This window comes from Hesperophylax consimilis, chromosome 15 (assembly GCF_061612785.1).
Source record: "Hesperophylax consimilis isolate HC1 chromosome 15, BYU_Hcon_1.0, whole genome shotgun sequence".
Classification (NCBI taxonomy): Eukaryota; Metazoa; Arthropoda; class Insecta; order Trichoptera; family Limnephilidae; genus Hesperophylax; species Hesperophylax consimilis.
The window spans coordinates 19,273,339-19,295,432 of NC_142850.1; the positions used below are offsets into that span (position 1 = coordinate 19,273,339).

The window sequence follows — 22,094 nt, forward strand, 5'->3', positions numbered from 1 at the left end:
CCACAAGATACCCCAATTGGGAATGCCATAGTCCCACTGGCTCAAGAAGTTTGGGAGCAGTTGGAACTCTTGTGAGAATTCGCATTTAAATAATACAAGTAGTTGAATTATAATCTTCTATTGAAATTTGTTCCCAGCCTTGTCAGATGTTTCTTACAATAGCCAGATTTTTGGATTTCTTATTTACACCAGTGCACAGTCGAGAGACACGCCAAACACTCACCTGGCCGAAATTTGTCACACGAGGACAGGTCACTCCTACGACTCGTTCCCGTGTTCAACAGCCCGGCTTTGGAATGATTTGCCAGCCTCAGTGTTCGTCATTTCAATAACGGTCAGTTATTTATAGATGCTACTGCCAAAATGATTTTAGTGTAAACTTTACTTATTATGAAACTATTTTAAAAGTAATTGGAAAAAAAAACAACTTCCTATGTGGCATAAATAATAAGAACATTTTTCAAAATCAGTCTTCAAGGGAATAAAAAAACAAAACTTCTTACCATTAAGTGGGTTTCAACGTATAAAGAGATTATGTCTGTTTCCGCTGTAATGAATGCAAAGGATGGCTGGGCACATGTATTGTTAGTCTGTCTGATGATGAGATGGGTGCGCACTGACCTGGGGCAGGTAGGACAGGCTGCGGGTGCTCTCTGCATAGCGATTGACGGCCCTGAGTTCCTCTAGGGTCATGTGGGGGCTCGACCCGGCTCGAGATGACTGGCTGGAAGAACTCACTGACACCTGGAATGGAATAATTACTTGGATTCCTACAGTGAAACTTTCGTATAAGGTTTCCCAAGGGACTGCAAAAGAAAACTTCTCTTAAAAAGTAGACAATTTTTCAATTTCAATCTTCAAGGGACCAAAAAATGGTAACCAGAAAAAACAGAATAGGTTGTTCTATTTCATCACTTTTCTTCAATGTTCTGATTTGTCACGGAACACAAAAACTTCTTATGGGGTTTTACTGTACCTTGAAGATGCTCTTGTCTAAGGAGATGGAAAGGCAATTGCAGAAGTCCAGCAGAGTGTGCTCGGGGATGCAGCCGAGGGTGTGTGCCGCCAGCTGCTGCTCCAGGGCTGTGCCCTCCACCAGGGCCGGCATGGAATAGCACTTATATGTGGGTTTCACTGTACCTTGAAGACACTCTCCTCCAGGGAGACGGAGAGGCGGGTGCAGGAGTCCAGCAGGGTGTGCTCGGGGATGCAGCCGAGGGCGTGCGCCGCCAGCTGCTGCTCCAGGGCTGTGCCCTCCACCAGGGCCGGCATGGAATAGCACTTATATGTGGGTTTCACTGTACCTTGAAGACACTCTCCTCCAGGGAGACGGAGAGGCGGGTGCAGGAGTCCAGCAGGGTGTGCTCGGGGATGCAGCCGAGGGCGTGCGCCGCCAGCTGCTGCTCCAGGGCTGTGCCCTCCATCAGGGCCGGCATGGAATAGCACTTATATGTGGGTTTCACTGTACCTTGAAGACACTCTCCTCCAGGGAGACGGAGAGGCGTGTGCAGGAGTCCAGCAGGGTGTGCTCGGGGATGCAACCGAGGGTGTGTGCCGCCAGCTGCTGCTCCAGGGCTGTGCCCTCCACCAGGGCCGGCATGGAATAGCACTTATATGTGGGTTTCACTGTACCTTGAAGACACTCTCCTCCAGGGAGACGGAGAGGCGTGTGCAGGAGTCCAGCAGGGTGTGCTCGGGGATGCAGCCGAGGGCGTGCGCCGCCAGCTGCTGCTCCAGGGCTGTGCCCTCCACCAGGGCCGGCATGGACTGGCACTCCTCGCCTAATACTGAAAACAAAAGTCATAACAGTTATTTAAAATCTAAATTTTATCACACTATTTATTGGGCTAATGCAAAAAACTTTCAAATATATTTTTTTTCAATATTTCTTGAGTGCCAATGCAATATGCTCCTAAAACTTTAAACATGCTGTGCAAAAATCAGTTAAAATAATTTTTTTCTATGTTCCTTGATTCCATCTGCATTATTGTTGTGCTGGCAATAGCTGTTAAGTGACACCATGTCCAAAATTTTATTTTTTTGTGGAATAAACTGTATAAAGATTTGCAACATTGTTCAGTTTCATTTCATTTTCATATGCTTTGTAAAAAATAAGCAAATTTTTTTGATTATAATATTATAAATAATTAAAACCTTATTCAAGTTCGTTTATTAGCCCTGTCTATACATATCCACAACCCTTCTTTAGTTTAAAATAATATTTACATCCATCAAAGAGAAAATGACCAAATAATCTTAAATAAGATGTAGTGACCAAATCAGATCAATCATAACAGGCAGTTTATCCTTAAAGATAAGCCAGCACATTCCACTACAGGATGATAACAGTCTAAGCAAATTTAAATATAATTTCTTATCAAAATTTGATAGGAAATAATGATAAAATTGTAAAGTGTATATAAGTTAGAATAGTAAAAACACATACCATCCAATTTGTACTTGTTACCCCAACGGTTGCATTCACACTGCAGCCAAGTCTTCTCCGCCTCTAGAGATAGTTGTCCTGGAATTCAAAATGCATGCTTGTATGAGCAAGCTTAACATGTTTTTGTACACAACAGACCACACAGCAGTTGTGTTGCTAGCGACCGTGTGCCGTACGCGGGCGTCACAACAGTTAAGTTGTGACGCCCGCGTCACAACTCCACATCCTGTGGTCTTCGTACAAATCTTTTAAAATTCGCAAATCATAATTATACGTTGATGGATCTCTTTTTCATAAACATGTGACTCAAGCGAGTTCTTACCGAGCGATCTGTCCGTCGGTTATGTGAAAGCGTAGCTCTTGTTTACTTTATTAAAAACTGTTAATTGTTCTACATTTTGTGTAAAGTAGTATAGTAATATGTTGATTACGGTTTATATTTTAAAGCGTAGGTGAAATTAAGTAATGCAGACGGTGATGGTGTAAGCGTAACGAGCCGCCTTGCTTTCAGGAAGACGGAATGTTAGGACGGGTTGTTTCACAGAAATTCAAATGTAACATTGTTACCAAATGTCAGCACAAAAATGTGGAGATTCGGAAAAAATGCAAGGCTGATGTAAGCATAATAAATAAGATTAATTAAGGGAAGCTTAGATAGTTTGGGCACGTAGAGCGAAACAATGAAAAAAGGAGTGTAGGGAGAAAATATGACACTAATGGGAATGGTAGAAGGAGTCGGGGATAGCTGAGGAGACATGCCACAATCAAGTGAACCAAATGCCAAGAGTCAGAATACCAAAAGAGTGAGCATGAGACGATGTATGAATGTGAATCAAAGCAAGGAGTGTGTGCAAAGACCAAGTTGTTTGGCAGTCCTCTCTACCTTACCCTACGGATATTACATACACAAAAAAAAATGAACATCAAACTTCTGAAGACAATGTTTTTTTTCTGTCTTATTGTTTAAATAGAACATGACTTTGAGGAGTGTTTCTCTGAAATGTGTTGTCCAGCAATGTAACAACAGGCATATAGTGTGAAAGAGAGAGCGAGAAGAAAGGACCACAGAAGAGTGACCGATTGTCTTACTTCTCTTTTTCATCACCTGTTACTCAAAATAATACATTACGTTAATTACGGTCATTTTTATCTGTTACTCCACCATCCTGATCCTTGTAATAAAACATTAGTCAGTGAGACCAACACCTTGGCAAATGTTGTGATGACCGGTGGAGTCAAGGGAAGAAAGAGTTGCTTGGATTAACACCATGAAACCCGTCTTATAACTGCAGATGCTCGAGGGGAATAACCACAGATAATAGAAACAATGAGAGATACGGCTGTCGCCAACCAAACTGCATGGACTATCAAACCGACTGAGACAATGAAAGTTATGCATTTTGTGTGCAGGTAGAAACAAAGGTGGGGTGCTGCCGTGCATAGATGCGGATTGCAATAGTATAAGTGAACAATCTTGGCGATACTCTTACGTGCACGATTACATACTAACAATGGTTCATGGCCCATCTCCATTGTTTCTGTTATTTTGGAAGACATTTAAAAAAAAAAAAATTATTTAATATAAATTTTACATCACAATTTATTTGTATGTAAAATTGACTACCATAGTAGAATCACGCCTGTATCACGGTAGTCGTTTATAGGTTATCCACTCGAGTGATGGCGTATTTACAAAAAAAAGCTTCGAGTGAAAGCCCGCGCTCATCTAAAAAAATCATGCGTGCAAATATTAATATGGAAACATATAAACTGCTTGGTGTGGTTTAAAGCCAATGAATCCACGTACATTTCATTGTTTATAATAAATCGGCAAAAACTGACTACCTAAATTTTGGCAGCCAATAAATATGGTTTTTCGCCTGGTTAAATTATAATAAAAATATTTGGCAGATTTAATAGCGCCGTTTTCGTGAAAAATCACCTCAAGGGTGCTGTAATGTAATAACAATAGTAATGTAATAATATTTTTTTTTAAAAAAGAAACATATATAAACCAAAATTAAAATTAAACTGAATGATAAAAATAATAATTTAATAAAAAAATATTTAGATAATATTACAAAAGAAAGATTAAAATACACGCAAAGATTTACCTTTCGTAAGAAGTCAAGAGTATAGTGCCAACGGCAAGACTTGGGACAGCTAGACTAGAGAGTAATTCAATGCCACTCCATACAGGAAAGATGATAAAACTTATATTGATCTGTTTATATGGGTGACTTACTCGCATACAGCTGCTGGTCGGTGTGATTCCTCGGAGGTGGCGGATAGCGGAAAGAGCAGATCCACTCGTCAGCAACCCTCAGCACACGACCAGTGACGCGAGCGTAATACTCGTAGTTGTCTCGCCCAAACACGTCCCCGCGAGCAAAACGCTCGATCAGCTGACGCATCACGCGGGTCGCAACCTAAGGGTTATTTTACCAACATGAGGTTATGTTATTATAAGTTCATTCATGCAGGACTAATTTAATATAATTATATTATAGAGTTACTGCCTAGAATTTCAATTCCAAATTTACAACACATGAGCGGAAATGAATTGTTTTGATTTACCAAGGTTTAGCAGCAACCACATGATAAATATTTAGGTATGCAAATATATCATAATTCATTTTTAGTGTGTACCATCATTATGATACATTATATTCAAAATCAAAAAAAGCAGCAATACCATGTTTTTTTGAGAGTATAAATAATATAAACAGCAGTATGTATACACGGTGTCTGGAAACTAGTGGTACAAGCGGGGAAACTAGGGAATCTACATCACACAGAGAACCTAAAAAACGTTTTTTTTATTTTTTGAATATTTTTAAGAGTTTTTTTAAAGTTTAATACATTTAAATTCCAACTAAAGGGTTAAAAAAACTTTAGGAGCCTGGTTTACGCATTTAAAAAGACAATAAAAAGCTGATAGTAACCATCTAGCGATCAAATTTGACCTAAAAAATCCATTTTTGGACTCGATTAACTCAAAAACGAAAACTCAATTCAAAAAAAGTTATTTCACAAAATCTACTCAAATGTGATGAAGATTCACTAGTTTTTTTCCAGACACCATGTATAAAAGCTGTTTAGCTACAATCTAAATCATAAGCAGCTTAAGTGAAAGAAATTGAAATGGCTGTAATTCTTTGAAGTGCGGCTAAGTGTACATAATACTCTAATCATTTCTTAGAAAACAAGTTCAAGTCTACAAACTGAAATAATAAAATATTTTTTTTGTTTTTTTACTTAAGTCAGCAGAGGCCTAAAATTGTAAAAAAAAAATGGTAAATAAAAATATGAAACAAGATAAGAGACATTGCAATATGAATCAATTATTAACCATTATTAAACAGCTATCAAATTTTGACATTCTAAATAACTTATGTGTAGGTACTTATATTGGCAATTGATGGATAAGCAAAGATAACCAAAATCAGAAATAATAATAATGGAAGTTTGACATTTCATGGGCTTTTGATACAAAGAAGCTTTTACCTTTTCTTAGCTACTTACCTCATAACTAACCATCATTTTTTTTAAGGAGGAGAATAAATTGTTAACAACCTTTTGTGGGGATTGAACTTGGCCAGTCTAACAGTCAAGCGATTTACCCACTGCTATCGACCACCTCACCAAAGGGACATAAGAAGATCTTTATATTTTCGTAGAAAGCATAAAATTTATGGTGTGACATTATAAATAAAATAAAAACTAGTTTGGCTTTGATTTGAGCTTCATCAGAACTTAATATTTATCCCTAAGCTTGAAGCTTCATGAAGACATAATAAACCAGTTAACCCCTCAAGCTAATTTGTTAGTTTTTGGGAGCAACATATATGGTCTCATAGAAATCGTTGTGTCTCCCTTACTGTAATGGTGAGAAACATGATCTAAACAGTGTTAGAAAGAGAAAACACCACACTTTATATTCGAATTTAGAAGTTAACCACAAAAGCCTTAATATATACACCTGTATGAAACCAAAGGTTCTGACCAGAATTTGAAGAAATTTATGAAACTTTGCGAATTATTAACTAATTATTTTTTATATGAAACAACACTTCAGGTGACATTAATTTTAATAATACGTTTGTCTACCAAAATGTGTGTTTTTTTTACTTATCAGTAATTTTAATTAACTGTTTAGACGAAAAAAATATAGTACAGAATATTTATAATTTTAAAAATTATATCTTTATTTCTAATAAAAAAATTTGAGAGCGTATTTTATCATCTTTTAAAAACAGTTTTTAGTTTTCAAATGTGTTCAGAAATATTAGGATTTTTATTGCAAAGAGGAAATATTCCAACCTGAAATTCTGACAGAATATGCCAGAGGCCTAAGGGGTTCATGTTAAGCCCTGGTGAAGCTGATTCAAAGTGTAAGTTGGTGTAAAATAAACTAACTGGGATTTATTTTATTTATAGGATGTCAATATAACGGGAACCAATAATCGTACTAATAATAATTGGGTAAGTTATAAAATCACTCTATTATTTAACTAATGGTTTTTTTAAATTTCTAACTAGAATACTAGTGGGTTTGTAAAAAGTAAAGTGAAATTATTTACTCACACTGACTTCCGCCTGGTATTGTTATAGTGAAAAAAGAAAAACATAAGCTAAACATACAGCGCTCTAATGTCAACAGGACAGAATTCTCAGTACATTGGCCTTCTTGGCAATGTTTCATAACAAGCACGCCATTGTGGGCAAAGAGCAAATACCGGGAAGGCCGCGCATCCCTTCTCTTCAAATAATATAACACAAATGACTTGATTTTTATTCTATCCAAAATATTTCTTTTACACATCCTGACTAACAGAATAGGGATTAGAAGATAACATATAATAATAGCAATAGCGTAATATCTGGATAATTTGGTACAAAAATTACATTAATGTACATAGTATAAATCACATATTAACAGACTATACAGGGTGTATCGGCACTAACCCGACAAACTTTAACCAGCTATTCTTTAGCACATTTGGAGTAAAAAATGTTATGGGCACTTTGCTGTCCGGTAGCATTTTTTTTTTTCAATTAAAAACAAAAAAATTAAATATTTCCACACTACATCACTGTCATTGGCATTGCTTTTCGTGTTCAACAGCTGTTATAAGCAAGTATGTCGAAAAGCGTCTTCGCTCTTTCGCACACACTAAATAATAATAGTTAAAAATGAGACGAATGGTGCCGTGCCATTTCGTTGTGATTGTAAAAGTGCGCCAATATAGGTACACACGTGCATTATTCAACGGAATTCAAATAAAATATTGCCAGATGGGTTTTCAAACTTTGACAAAGGATAAAACAGTGGTGACATGTGGTGAAAATATGAATAGTAAATTTTTTTATTAAAAAAAAACGTTAGCGGACAGCAAAGTGCACATAAGATTTTTTACTCCAAATATGCTAAGGAATAGCTGGTTAAAGTTTGTCAGGTACGTGCCGATACACCCTGTATAGGTACAAGTGGTGATCAGTGACTTTTCAGTGACCTAGAGTGATAAGATTGAAAAATACCGCATTAATGATGTTGTTACAGCTGAAAATATTTTGAAGATAGATTTTTCAGTTTGGGGATGCTATGCTTCTCCAAACTGAAAGAATCTTGAAAATATTCATACAAAAAATTGAAACTGAATAAATTTTTTTTCAGCTCCCACAACATGATGTATTTTTCAATCTTACTACTATAGCTAAACTTCACTGACCATCACCGGTAGGCAGTGTAGGCACATACATACTTTACAATATTTATATAATAATCTGGCTGCAAATCGAGAGCCCTTATAATCTAATCTTTGATTTGATACTATTTACAAATCTATAAGATATTTCACTCTGCCTTTCTGCATTATTTGTATACATACAATAACTTAATTTCGATTGCTCTTAATTGATTTATTCTAACCCGAATTAGTTATTTTAATGTTTTTGACCTGCCAAATCTAGTAATGTATGTACATAATAATTATTAGTTCCCCTCCCTACTATGTACCATTATCCTCACAATATACCCCTATTGGGGATACCGTAGTCTCACCAGCTCCAGACGTTCGGGAGCAGTTGGGACCCATGTGCGGTATTCACATAAAAAAATATTATTATAATCAATTATGTACATAATATTATATACATTAAAAATGTTTGATATGAAAATAATAATTATATTTGGCACGGCAATGGATTTGTTTTAAAGTTTGGATAACCTGTGATTTTCAAGAAAAACGAAAAGGTACATTACAAGTGTATCGCAAACCATGCTAAGTGGTTTTTGGCTTTTTATAACATAGTTGGCATATTTATTTTGAATATCATTTGTAGACTTTCTATGAGTGAGCTTAACTTATTTGTCACTAAAACAACCCTACATTATTCAATTATTAATACATATTACACATCTATTGATATACCATACCAATACAAGATAACATTATCATTTTTACTCCCACAAAATGAAATACGTATTAAAATCACATAATTTCATTATCATCGATAGAGCCTTGACAAAAACATACAAATGATTACTTCTAATCATGATTAGTCATGTCAGTATAATTCATTGATGCAATATGGCATATGAAAAGGCAGAAGCTACTGACCCAAACTGTTTATTTAGTGCGTTAATTGGTTTCCATTCTATGATGTTCACATTAATCATATTGAATCCGTACAGGATTGCTTCTTACGGGGAATTGCGTGGAGATTAGGGCTAGATAGAGGCGAATATTCTTAAGATGAATTTGAAGTAAAATTAAACATTTTTTCTTTTGAAAAACGTAGGAAAGAATTTGAACTCATCTGCATTTTCAAAATAATAAATGGTATGATTTACTCACCTACTACTATTGCAACTCATCCCTTTTAACATCCCTTACCTTAGACTCGGAAATAATTAATTGCTTTTCCTCAATCTACACTCCACAAATTATGAGTACCATTCGCCAATGTCCAGAAAGGCTAGACTCGTCAACTTAAGTCAGGGTCTTGAATTTTTTGTTGAAGTCAGAAGTCAGAATGATAAAAAATTGGATGCCCTACTGGATGTGGAAGTTATATGGAGCTATTCACACTGTTTAGTTGGATAGCTATTGCAGGTGATGTTTTCACTCCCTACGCTATAATTAATGTATACATATTTCCTAAATCTACAAATAAAACTTAGATTCTTGAAAATTTTTCATATATTATTGATTATTTATCAACTTCAGCCTTCTAACTATGTAAAGATATTTATTACGTGTTTTAAGTACGTGTGTAATAAAAACTTGGTGGAGCGGATAAAACTCAATTTCCCTTTACGCCTTAATGTTGTTTGTGTTTCAGTAAGTTTTCTTGCCTATTTGAGCGATCATAGAGGTCAAAATCATTATCATGCTCCGTCGCACAAATTTCTCTTGCAATTAATACAACAACGCACTTTCTTTCCGATTCATTATTACAGATAACATTTCCTATACATTTACTTAGTTAGATATTAACTCTGCCGCAGAAAATAATTACTTCGATCAAACTAATACTGCCGGCACACAACTCTATGATACCATACACTACTTGCATCATTTACATTCATACATTGTCTCAAACACACAAATAAACAATATAAAAGAGACTTTATAAGTTCTTAATGATAAGTTTGTGCCAGACTTTAAAAAAAATATAACTTCTAACTTTTACAATGCTGGCCTTTCACATATTACATATACGATATCCGCAAACGGTGATAGCCGCCGATAACTTGTAACGTATGCAACAATCACATAGATAAATTTAAATTAGCAATGTACATTGACTTCTCAGAGCAGACTTGAGAGCAGTAGGGTTAAATTCCTGGGATTAAAGTCAAACAACGTTATAGACAAAAAAACATATCAATAATTGGAGGGCTTGAAGTGAAACAACATTATCCACAAAAAACCTTGCCAATATTTACTAATTATTGGTATGTCTTTTTGTAGATAGCGTTGTCTGACTTAGCCCTCGAATCATTTATACGTTTGATGGTAAAGAAGGGAAGTCACACTACAATTACAATTTTTTTAAATATATTTTTTTGTTTTGTTAATGGACAGAAGATTAATGGCGGTTTGATCATACCTTAAATCGCTGAACGTCCTGCATAGTGGCCGCTCGTCCGTCGGAGACGCAGGAGTGAAAGAAGGACGGGGCCACCGACACTCCGAGGGCTTCAGCCGTCATTCCTGTGCCGGCCCTCTCTGCGCTAGAGGCCATCACCCGGAAGGTCCCGAACAGGAGCACCAGGAGTCGCTGCGTGTGACCCGGGAGTGACAGGACCAACCTAAAATATTAAAAAGTGTTAATAAAGTATCCTAGACGTGGTATTAATTTCTGTCTTTGAGTTACCGAAAAAATAATACAACTTCGCAGGCATGAAATCTGGATTCAATTTATTATTTGAGTGATTTTCTAATGGTTTATTTGGTAATTTTGTAGATGAAGAGCCTATTTTTCTTACATAAAACTTTCAGCTGTAACTAAAATGCGTAAAAAAAGGGGTTCACAGCTGTCTTAAGTCACTTTGGTAAATACAAGTGGTGTGTAGTTCGTAAACGATGAAAAGCTGTACCTACCGTAAGAAAAACGAACTATAAAAGAATATATAATTTTAAAAATCTCTTCTACTTTTAAAATCATGTAGAAGCACAGAACTTAATAATAATATTATCAAATTTAATCTAAATTAAATTTATTAAAAAAATAAAAAATAAAAAAAAATGTAGAAGCACCCCCCGAAGTTAGTGCACTTTACCCCCGGACACCTGTATACAAATAGGTAAGGAAGTTTTATGCTCATTTATTCAGTTGGCCACAGCCTGGAGTTGAGAGATGATAAGATAAGCCAATTTCAAATATTCAACGCACAATTCTTATCCCAACTTGAAAACTACATGCAACTTACCTTTGGTCACAGAGAAAAGCACGCCATTGGCAAATACATTTTAACCTCTCAGGATATTTTTTTTTGCTTTTAGGAACAACACATATAGGTTTCATAGAAATCATTGTGTCTGCATTACTGTCATGGTGAGAAATATGATCTAAACGGTGTTAGAAGAAAAAACACTACTCTTTATATTCAAATCTAAAAAGTATCCACAGAAAATTTTAAATAGAAAAATACCGCAATTTTAAACACATTTATGAAACATTGTGAATTATTTTAACATGAAACGACAAAGAAGTGATATGGCAATACATTTGTCTAATAAAATAATGTGTGTGTGTGTGTCTGTTTTTTCATTACCAGTAATTTTAGTTACAAAAAAAACGTAAGGTGAGCCATTTTTAAGACTTTTTAATGTTTGCACTCAAAAAAATTATTTTTCAAAAATAAAACTTGAAAGCGTGTTTCAGAAATATACCATTTATTTTGATTTTAAATGCTTGGAATCCTTGTAGGAAAATGGTTATAAAAAAAGTATTAATTCATACATTATTTCTTCTAAATTAGTATAAACTTTGTTTTCTTTCAATGCTTAACACAACAATTTCTCATTGAAAGATCATGCGGGATTGTGATAACTAAACCGGCCAGCACCAATTGGGCAACAGTGATTTTTGGGGAGAATCAATGAGTCCCATTTCATCATCACGTTGGAAAGTGGCATTTAAAATGGAGGGTGAAAAAAAATAAGGAAGGAAAGAAGAATTGTAATAGTATTGACAGCATTTCAAGTGCATACCAGGAAGTTTGAAGACATTATTTAGCCCACACAATGGGGTGATAATAACAATATGTAGTACCTCGTTACTTTAAAGGGCATTGTACCTATTGCATTGTATTAGGAACAATGGAATTAATCATACCATGAAAACAATATTGGTATCAAAACCATATCATATTGAATTCTTAAACAAGTGTTGCTCAGAACACTCATATTTAACTTTATTTTACTTGTTATTGATATGGTCTGAACAGGTTTGCAAGTCTGCTCTGTCCAAGACGCAGATAATACCTAATACAGGGTCGTTGAGGTTATTACTAGCGCCAGTCGAGGGGTAAGGCTCTCGACTAGCAAGCTGGAGGTCGAGGGTTCAAACCCCGGTGAACGCAAGTAAATTTATTTGTGATTAATTGTGTTCTTTCTCAATTTACTCATTTAAAATTATAGAAAGTATAATTGAGGCACATTCCAGAGTAGAAGATACTCTCAGTATCGCCGTGGTGTAACACCACCATTCAGAATTGAAACGTTGCTTGAAATGGCTTTGGCCGAATTTGGTGACCAGATCCGAACAACCAGGTACTTCCCCACCTTCCTCTCTATCATCTCCTTCTCCTCCAGACAAATTCTTCAGTCTAACACATATCCCAATTGGGGACGCCATAGTCTCACCGACTTCAGACGGTTGGGTCTGCATAGCTCCCGTAAGTTCTCACGCCGTAGGTCCATTGTACTCCATATCTCCCGTGTTTCATGTAACCCAGTCATTTCCTTTTATAATATTCACTAGGGTACTTGGTGATGTCCTTTGGTTCCACACCTTAACTCCCTGAGTATCTGAGCCTTATTCCCATCTAGGCGGGACATTCGCGTCATTGATCATTATTTAATTTAGTTTTTAACACTATCAACCCTACGAGTAGAGTAAAAAGTCTGAAGTAGAGATACCCACTGTGAGATTCAAACACAACGAATTCTCCTGCCACTCTAGCGTCCTATTCAAAGGCTCTCCATCACCTTCCTAACCATAATATACATTGGGAATAAGACTTGGTTAAACATACTTCGTTCTTATCTTACTTTCATCGTAACTCACAAGCTCAATGGCTTTTAATGTCGATATGCTTAAAAGGGGCTCCGTAATTAAATGCAGTTTGATATGATGACTTTTGAATTTCAACTGAACTGCACACACGTTGTAGTCGGCATAGCGGGGTAAGAATTAGGTAGGACACCAACAATAATATTGTAGGTAGAAATCAAAAGGAAAGGTACAAGGTATAACAATGGTCGCCCTAAGTGTTTTTATCTTTCCTTACTATGTTTAAAACATAAAAAAAGAGTTAAACCTTCGGATTTCGGCAATCTGTTGATCCTCTGGTAACTCTACTGCGTTGAAGAGTTGCATCTCCCCATCTCGTCCGAAAACACCGCCCGGAAGTTTCCTACGAAGATATTATCATTATTAAAATGAATAAAATAAACAATGCTGCAGTCATCTAATAACAAACGCAATTAAAAACTTGTTTTTACCTTTTAACTTGTCAATTTTTATCACTTTGTTTTTATAATCAAAATACGTAAACATGGTTGGTACAGCATGCAAAAGTTTTGATAACAATCAAAAATGTTATGGTTTTATGTTTTTATATCACAATGCCATGAAGCTTGATAAGCACCCGATGTCATATCAAAATGCTTCATAATTGAAATAAACTTTATGATTTAAAAAAAAAAACATTAATGGTGCCGAAATAAAATTGTATATTGTTGGTAAAAACGGATAACATTGTTTTATTCGTAGGCAATCATAAATATTGTTTAGAATACATGAGAAAAATTAAACCATTTTTTGGTTCATTGAAAGTTAAAAACTGAATAAACAGGTAGCCTGCCTTTCTATTTCATAATTAAATTGCAGAGATATTGAATTTTGAATAACGAATTTGATTGTGAAATGTTACATCACAACTACACGAATCAGGCATTGGAAGATTTATTATATTTAATTATTGGTATTACTTTGTATATAACAGATTCTTTTCATAGATCTTGAATTTTTTGACATGTTCCAAATCCTACATGATATGGGTAATGTGGTATGTAAAAAGGAACCTCAATATTACAAAATTTACAAAGAGTATAATTTATTAGTCAATAGTGTGTACAACTTTCAGGTGTCCTAATCTCACCTGAGGAACTTCTTCAATACACTGGCAATGGTGTAAACGGAATAATTGTCCACGTTGACAAGTCTGCCCGTCTGCAGAAAGTGAATGAGTTTCTTCATTGCCCCCTGGTGGCCGGGGGCACGGAACACATCCCTTCTCAGGGGGGCCTCCTTGTTCAGTTTCAGAATCAGCACCTGTAATACGGCAGAGCTTTAATACCTACAAGTTTATTGTGTTACGTACTTGTAAATTTTACTATCTGTATCGCGGCCAACCTTTAATAAGAAAAGCCTACATTATGTTGCTTGGAATCGTACATATGGAAAATAATGTCAACATATTGAACGGCGATTCAACAGTTTTATATATATATGACAATATCATTGCAAAGAGTGATACACACAAGAACCAATAAAGAACTCCAGTCCATCCTTCTAACCTTCTAACTCCAACGTAAATCCCAGTATTGTACATACAGGGTGTAACAGCATGTACCTAAAGGATTTTAACCAGCGATTCCTGAGTATATTTGGACTAAAAAATTTAGATTTAATTTTGCTATCGGGTGATAAAATTAATAGAGAAACATGTAAACTGCTTACTGTGGTTTAAATCCAATGAATTCACTTCGATTTCAACGTTTATCCCATATTTTTAGGATTTACAAAAAAAAAATGAAATAGCTAAATTTATAATTCATAAAAATCACCTACCTAAATTTGGATAGCCATCGCTCGAGTGGTCAAAACTCAAACTAAGAATCTAGTTTTTTAGTAGGTTCACAATTTGGGTTTAATTTGAAAAGAAAAAATAGCCTAAGAACCTATTTTAGTGGTTTATTAAAAAACATAATTTGTGCGTAATGGATCAGGCCTCTGCATCTTTACCAAAATATGATTCAGTTTCTGTGAGTCCAAACGTGTCTTTGCAGATCCGACTTGATCTTGACTTAAATCTCCGCAGTGAATATGAAAGTGCATTTTTCCGATTTTCTTGAACATGAATAGTTGCAGTCAGAACACGATAATGGTTTGAGGTTGAATGACTGAATCAACTACAAAAACTTTATTCCGCTGCCATTTTAACGGTGAACTAAGTGAAGTAAATTTTTCAACGGGATAACAAGTAATGATAGAAATATTACAGCTAGCAGGCCGAATAAAAATGCTCCGGGGGAAGCAGATATACAAAACCATATACAACAACAAAAATCCCATGCACACAGCAATTTTTTTTAAAAGTGATATAAAGCTAGGAATGTGAATCAAATGTAAATCGACAGTTTTGGGACATGATTAAAGACTGACTTTAAAAAAGTCAATTGACAATTTATATTTTTATAAATCTTTGAAAAAAAAAATTAGATCCAAATCTAGTGGGTACATTTTGAGAAGAAAAAAAAACATTACTGCACTGGTAAAACCAGTACAAAGTACGTTGTCCCACGGGTCGGTAAGTGTCGTTGCAGTTTGTGTCGATTGTTTGAACGACCCATGGGACCACGGGCTTAATCTCGGGAGTAGTCAGCCTGTCTGCGAAATAATGCTCAAATTTTTTCCAGTCTGCAGGTCTAAAAGGTTGGGAAACGCTGCTCTATATGAGGAAGCCACCGATGAGTAATGCCGATTGATATATTATGTTTTTGTTGATCTATATGAATATATTTTTGTCATAATATTTTTCACTGGAGTTCCTTACTATTTCACATTAAAATTATTTGGGAATACAAGCTTTTGAAAATAAGGGGAATGACAACATTTTTCTTCCATAGTTAGCCAATCGGGAATTTATTAGATACAAAATAATTGGGTTACTACAAATTTTTTAATTGAAATCGTTATTTCTAGGTAGATTATTTTATTTGTTTCTAAATAGTATAAAATAATGTTGCTATCTTTGTCTGTCTGTTTGTGCGCTTAGTTCTTAGAGGTTTCACTATCATTTAGAGAATTTCTTTCGGGAGGTTTGTTTATATAAGACAAGCATATTATTTTCATAGAAATTAGAGAAAAATCGAAGTTTTGATTTCAAAAAATATTTGCTGACGCTGGCTAAACCTTGTGAGATACATAAAAATTATGTAATACGGAATTGTATATTTTAAAAAGGCCTACAAAAAAGTCCGCAACGGTATGTCTATCTCCTAAGCATAAAACCCAGCAAAGCCGGGTACACGACAACTAGTATTGAATAAATTTAACTTATCATTTTATTATGTTTGAAATACCTTCAAATATCACATCAAATATTGAAACCCTCGAAAGATAATCATATCATTTGTTTTTCCTATCACGTATTTAGATCAAATAATATTTTGGTAAGATTTTATAACAATAATAAACCAAAATAAGTAACCTTATCATCTAATCATACAAATAAACCTTATCAATGAGTGTAAAATATGGTTAGAGTTCAAACAACTTTACAATCGAGTGCTATAATATTCATCTTTGATGTGATAATCACATACATAAGCTGGGCTTAATTAAGGTAGTTGACGACTCACGCCCGCAATAATACAATCGTTAAATGTCCTAAGTATTACACTCTACATTCCGTCGAAGATGACGAGTGTAAATATGTTAGTGAATAAAACATCACCATTAACCGTAAGTGGTAGCTGTTTCTTTCACGCTTCCGTTCAGAAGGTATGCAAGTTAATTTAATAAATAATGAATGAAACATTACTCACAAGTAGCGGCCCAGGAATGTCATTCTTGCATACTTCGTGTAAGGGAACACCAAATTTCACTTTCTCAAGCCGTCTCGGATAAGGGAGGGTATTGGGGTGGCCACAGGAAGTGACGACATTACTGAGGGTAGCAGCCCTCCGGTGCATTCGCCTAGCCCAGCTGCTCATCTTGCCAGCGGGTTAGTAGAACCCACAGCCCGCAGCGAATCAGCCAGGCATAACCTAACAACGTTTTGTTACTCGAAATATAATGAACACAATGGACGACACAATACAATACTGCTTCAGCACTACAGGGCGGAAAACACGACTATTCTATATTCCCCGATGCACATATTAATCGACACTGCAAAACACAAACTTTCACGGCGACCACACCTCCACCATTTCCTATGATTTAATTTGTTTTGAGTTTTGAATTTTTAAAAATCAATCGTGAAATGGAATGCGAGGCATACACCAGTGATGACATATGTAATAAACAATTTATTATTCCGAAATTATTTGTTACATTTTCGTATGGCCACATTTTATAAAGCTACAGCTACACCATAGTCACATCGAAAAAAATGATGGCGCGTGTCAATTAATTTATATGTCTGGACATATGGGGACGACATAGCTGGCTTCGGGCAGCTTGGACTCGGCAGAGTTTCATTTAGTTTTCTCACTCGCTTACTGCTAAATATGCCGAAATCATAGTAGCAATAATTCATTTCAACTATAAGAAACAACAAGAGAAATTTTTTAAATTTGAAAAAAAATTACTTTAATGTGCATCTTTTACCATTTCCCCCGATATCAATAAGTCTGTCGTCCCACTGGCTTGATAACGGTACGGAATCGACGAAACCGGAGACCGTGCGCAGAAATGTAAAGTTTTTACGGTTGCATGGCAGCCATTGTGGGATTTTTCTGTGTAGGGTCTGCGGTTTTTGTACCATTAGGTTAGGACTGGCTAACGACTGATTTACACCATTTTTTCATACCGATCCCTGAATCCGGATCCACACGAAAATTTTTCGCTTTACACGATCATTATTTTCTTATTCACGGTTTTATATAGACAGTTGCCATTATAGAAGAAATAATATTTGGAGACGGTACTAAATCGTCAAAAAATTGCAACACCTTGAACATAACCATTAACCATAGATACATCACATCCATGAAATCATCTGTCACGACTGTCACTGTCATTTGCGAGGGCATGCGAGGGTTTATTTATGTTTGCGAGCTTTGTCATTGCTAGAGTAGAGAATGGTTTATTTATGCCATTAAACAATCGATGCTACCCGTTCGTCTTTGAGTTTGAACCTTTGTCGTAATGATTTATAAGTACCTATGCCTTGGCAAAATTACCTACCCGATCATCGTACTTTGATCGGTACGATATTCCTATATATGAGGTGGAACTACCAAAACACAGCAACTCAGATGCCAAAGCAACAGATCTCAACCATGTCTCCATAAATAAACCACTCACGACACTGAGGGTGTGTTTCTATTCATTATTCGTTATGTAAAGTATTTATACGTTATGTAAAGTATTTATAAATTTTTGTCAAATCATGAAACATCACGGGAAATTTACAAATTTATTATCTAACAGTAATACACATTCAAACTCAGTAATAAGTATATATTGTTGTCTTTTTACTAGTATTTTAAATATAAAACTGAATAAACATGCTACATTTTCACGTTATGTAGTTACGTAAAACAGTGACAGGTGGCAGACGTCAAATAACATCCGCCATCTTAAAATGTATGCAAATCGGTAATACCAACCATTGATGCTATACCGCGAAAATTAAAATCGGTAGATTAGATACGAAAATCGGTAGAATTTCAGAATGGATTTGTGTTTGTGTGGGGTATTGCTCACTAAGTACCAATTTTTTTCGAATCAACGGTGGGGGGTTGCTAGAGAATTTCTGAGAAGAACAATTCCCCATAAAATGTTCTAAATAGAATTCCGAAGTTTGATTCCCCACAATACTTTTACAAATCTGTGGGGGGGGGGGGTGGCTAGAGAATATCAGGAAAATCTTATTCAAAATCAATGGGGGGTGTTGGCGGCTATACGTAAAAAATAATTCTCCATATTTTCAGAAAAAAATTGACCATAATTCAGAATCTTTTTGCTAATATTCGGTTGACTTTCACAAATTTCGGTAGATTTTTGCGGAAATCGGTAGATCTACCGACATTTCGGTAGGTATGGCATCCTGATACAAACACACATAAATAAACCCCAACACTCGTCTCTCACACTACCAAAATACAAGATGTCTCTTTTTTCATCTCGATTGGATGAAAAAAGGTGTCATGTAATTTAACAAGGTTAGCTTATCCCGGGAGTAGAGCGGTGATTGGCTAGGAAGTTGTGACGTAGCTAGAGGCTCATTTTCCAATGAGAGATTTGAATTTACTGCAATACAAGTGGCATCATGCAACTCAGAATGCATTTGCAATGATTTATTTATAATGCGTAGGTAATATTATACTAAATATTACATTAAAACCAATGTTTGGAATAAAAAAAGGAAAAATCCCAGGAATTTTTGCAATTTAACTTACGCATTGCTGATGTAAAATTGAGGTTATTTATTAGCACCTTAATATTCAAATTTAAAGTTTCATTTAGTAAACTATCACGGAAAGTGTTGAGAATAATTATATTTTTACAAAGAGCCGCACATCTCAGTATCGCCTTAGTGAAAGAACACCATTCGGAATTAAAGCGTTGCTTGAAATGGTTTTAGCTGTGTTTGGTGACCATATGTGAGTCCCAAAATACTTAAACGAAACCCTTGTTCCAATGTTCAGAAATAGACTGTCCATTTGACAAGATTCCCCTACCTTAACAAACAGATTGCAATCTTCGGAGCACAGAGCGCTCGTTCTACCGGTATTTCAATGGAAGATGCTTCAAAGAACTAGCGTCAATGATCCCTTCGGCACCGTTGCATAATCGGGAAACACGCCCAACATTTGTACATATTTGACATTTGTCACATGAGAACGGGTGGTTTCCACGACTCGTTCTTGAGTTCAACAGATCAGCTCAACACCAAAGATAACTTCAATTATTTAATGTGTTAATGTAAACATACATTTCCATATGTATGTTGAATGGAAACCGATGTCGGCACTGACATAGTACTTTTTAGTTCTAGTCCATTTGCTCTGTCTAACATTTATCACCATTACATTTGATTGAAATTAAAATTTCATAATGATGATGAAATGAATTTCTGTATTCAAAATTTAAGCAAGTAATGGTCAGACTTTTGGATCCCAATACCATCTACATTACATTTCTTCTGTTATTCTTTGCCAAGTAAGAACAAAATCAAATGATCTGGGTATTATTTATTAATTATCTAATTTAGACACAAATTTCAACATTGTATAAGTAAATATGTAATATATTATATTAAATAACACGTAATGAAAATTATATTTTATGGTTCAAAACTTAACGGCATTTCTTTTTGGTACTTTATTAATCACTGGAAAGTTTTTGCCAAAGCAGATGCATGTGACCAAGTGTAACATAAGAAAAAGTGTTTTATATTTTAAATATTGGCCGGTTTATCAGTTGATCTTTATGCTCACTAAAGAGAAATATTTATGACTGTCAAGTTGCTCTCTGTTAGGAGCCCTGGGTAGAAAAGCTGCTTAGTGATACCATTATTAAAAATTACTAGCAATACCAGCCCTATATGTATTATCGATTATGGCAATACAGAATTGAATGGAACGCAATAAGGGTTGATTGTGATAATCATTAGATTTTCATTAATTATTATTGGCAATTTTTATTCTTGAAATCAGCCGTTTTCCTAGTAGAACCATTGTAAAACTAAAATTAATTTTATGTAAATATAAGTGCATACACAATATACGATAGGTGCAATAATAGTATACATGTAGAGATTTAGAAAATTGCACAATATAAAAATTTGATAATGATAGGTTATTAAGATATTGTATGCTAGGAGCATAAGATAGGAGGCACTAGGAGAGCACTGAAATACTTTATTTATACCATATTTAGTACCTCAATAACAGCATAGCAAATTTAAATGGCAACATTATTAAAAAACAAAACCATTTCTTCCGTACCTACAAATAAAATAAAAATCGGATGAGCATGATGAACACGGAACTTGAGTGAAAAATATTATGGCGTATCGTATAATATTATACGCATTGGTGCATGCATTTAGGATGCGAAAAATATTGTGCAAAGTTGCGCTGTGTAGACTCGCACACAGGTCACTACTGCAGTTTACAAATTATATGTTTTTTGGAAATCTCGCTAAATATTTAAATTGGGTTTTTTTTGTCACCTTACTGTTAATCGACGAAATCGAGGTACGTGTGACGGCAAGCTTTGAAAATGCAAACTTTAATTATTTTTAGTATGAAATCGACATGGGAAATTTTTTTTTTAAATACTGATATTTTAGTTAGAATTAATAGTAAAAAATTGACTGAAATTCTTTATTCACATAAATCGGAGTAAAAAAGTTGATGTCATTCTGTCTGATGATATTTAAAAAAATGTATATATATTTTCTACAACCCATCTTTTTCCAGCAGCACCATAGAGACGAGACAGAGCATGTATCACATTATCCATTCCAACAAGTGGCAGTGTGATTAGTAGCGATGTAATAGAATTTATTTATTGGGAAAAAAAATATGACAGCAAAATGACGTCTACATACTGTAACTGGATAACTCAACACAACATAAAAACTAGGAAGCAGGTTACTTTTATAGGTTAGTTTTTTCATCACTTTTAATGGTTATACATCACTTTTAAAAGGTGTGTTGATTTGTCATGGAACCATTTTTTACTACAAATATGCTCAGGAATCACTGGTTAAAATATTTCGGGTACATGTTGATACACCCTGTACATATTATAATATAATATTTAAGAAAAAAGCTGTCTATTCAATTATTATTTTATCTGCATTCCAATATCCACATATATTATTATTTAGGCCTGAGCTACACAGGTTAAAAAACTAGCAGCCTAATAAAAACGGGGCCACGCC

The 22,094-nt window shown here is 35.1% G+C and overlaps 1 protein-coding gene across 1 annotated transcript in view; it reads right to left on the bottom strand.

Moving 5' to 3' along the window:
* RhoGAP71E (Rho GTPase activating protein at 71E) overlaps positions 1–17,457 on the bottom strand; it is a 32,869-nt gene extending 15,412 nt beyond the window's left edge. Inside the window, exons 1-8 of the mRNA XM_089640301.1 lie at positions 17,017–17,457; positions 14,346–14,518; positions 13,503–13,598; positions 10,565–10,766; positions 4,692–4,875; positions 2,447–2,524; positions 1,633–1,787; positions 622–744 (exon numbers count right to left, since the gene is read on the bottom strand). Of these exons, the coding sequence (XP_089496427.1) occupies positions 622–744; positions 1,633–1,787; positions 2,447–2,524; positions 4,692–4,875; positions 10,565–10,766; positions 13,503–13,598; positions 14,346–14,518; positions 17,017–17,184 (1,179 nt within the window). The 5' untranslated portion in view covers positions 17,185–17,457. The remainder of the gene's footprint in view (positions 1–621; positions 745–1,632; positions 1,788–2,446; positions 2,525–4,691; positions 4,876–10,564; positions 10,767–13,502; positions 13,599–14,345; positions 14,519–17,016) is intronic.
* Positions 17,458–22,094: the final 4,637 nt, after the last annotated feature.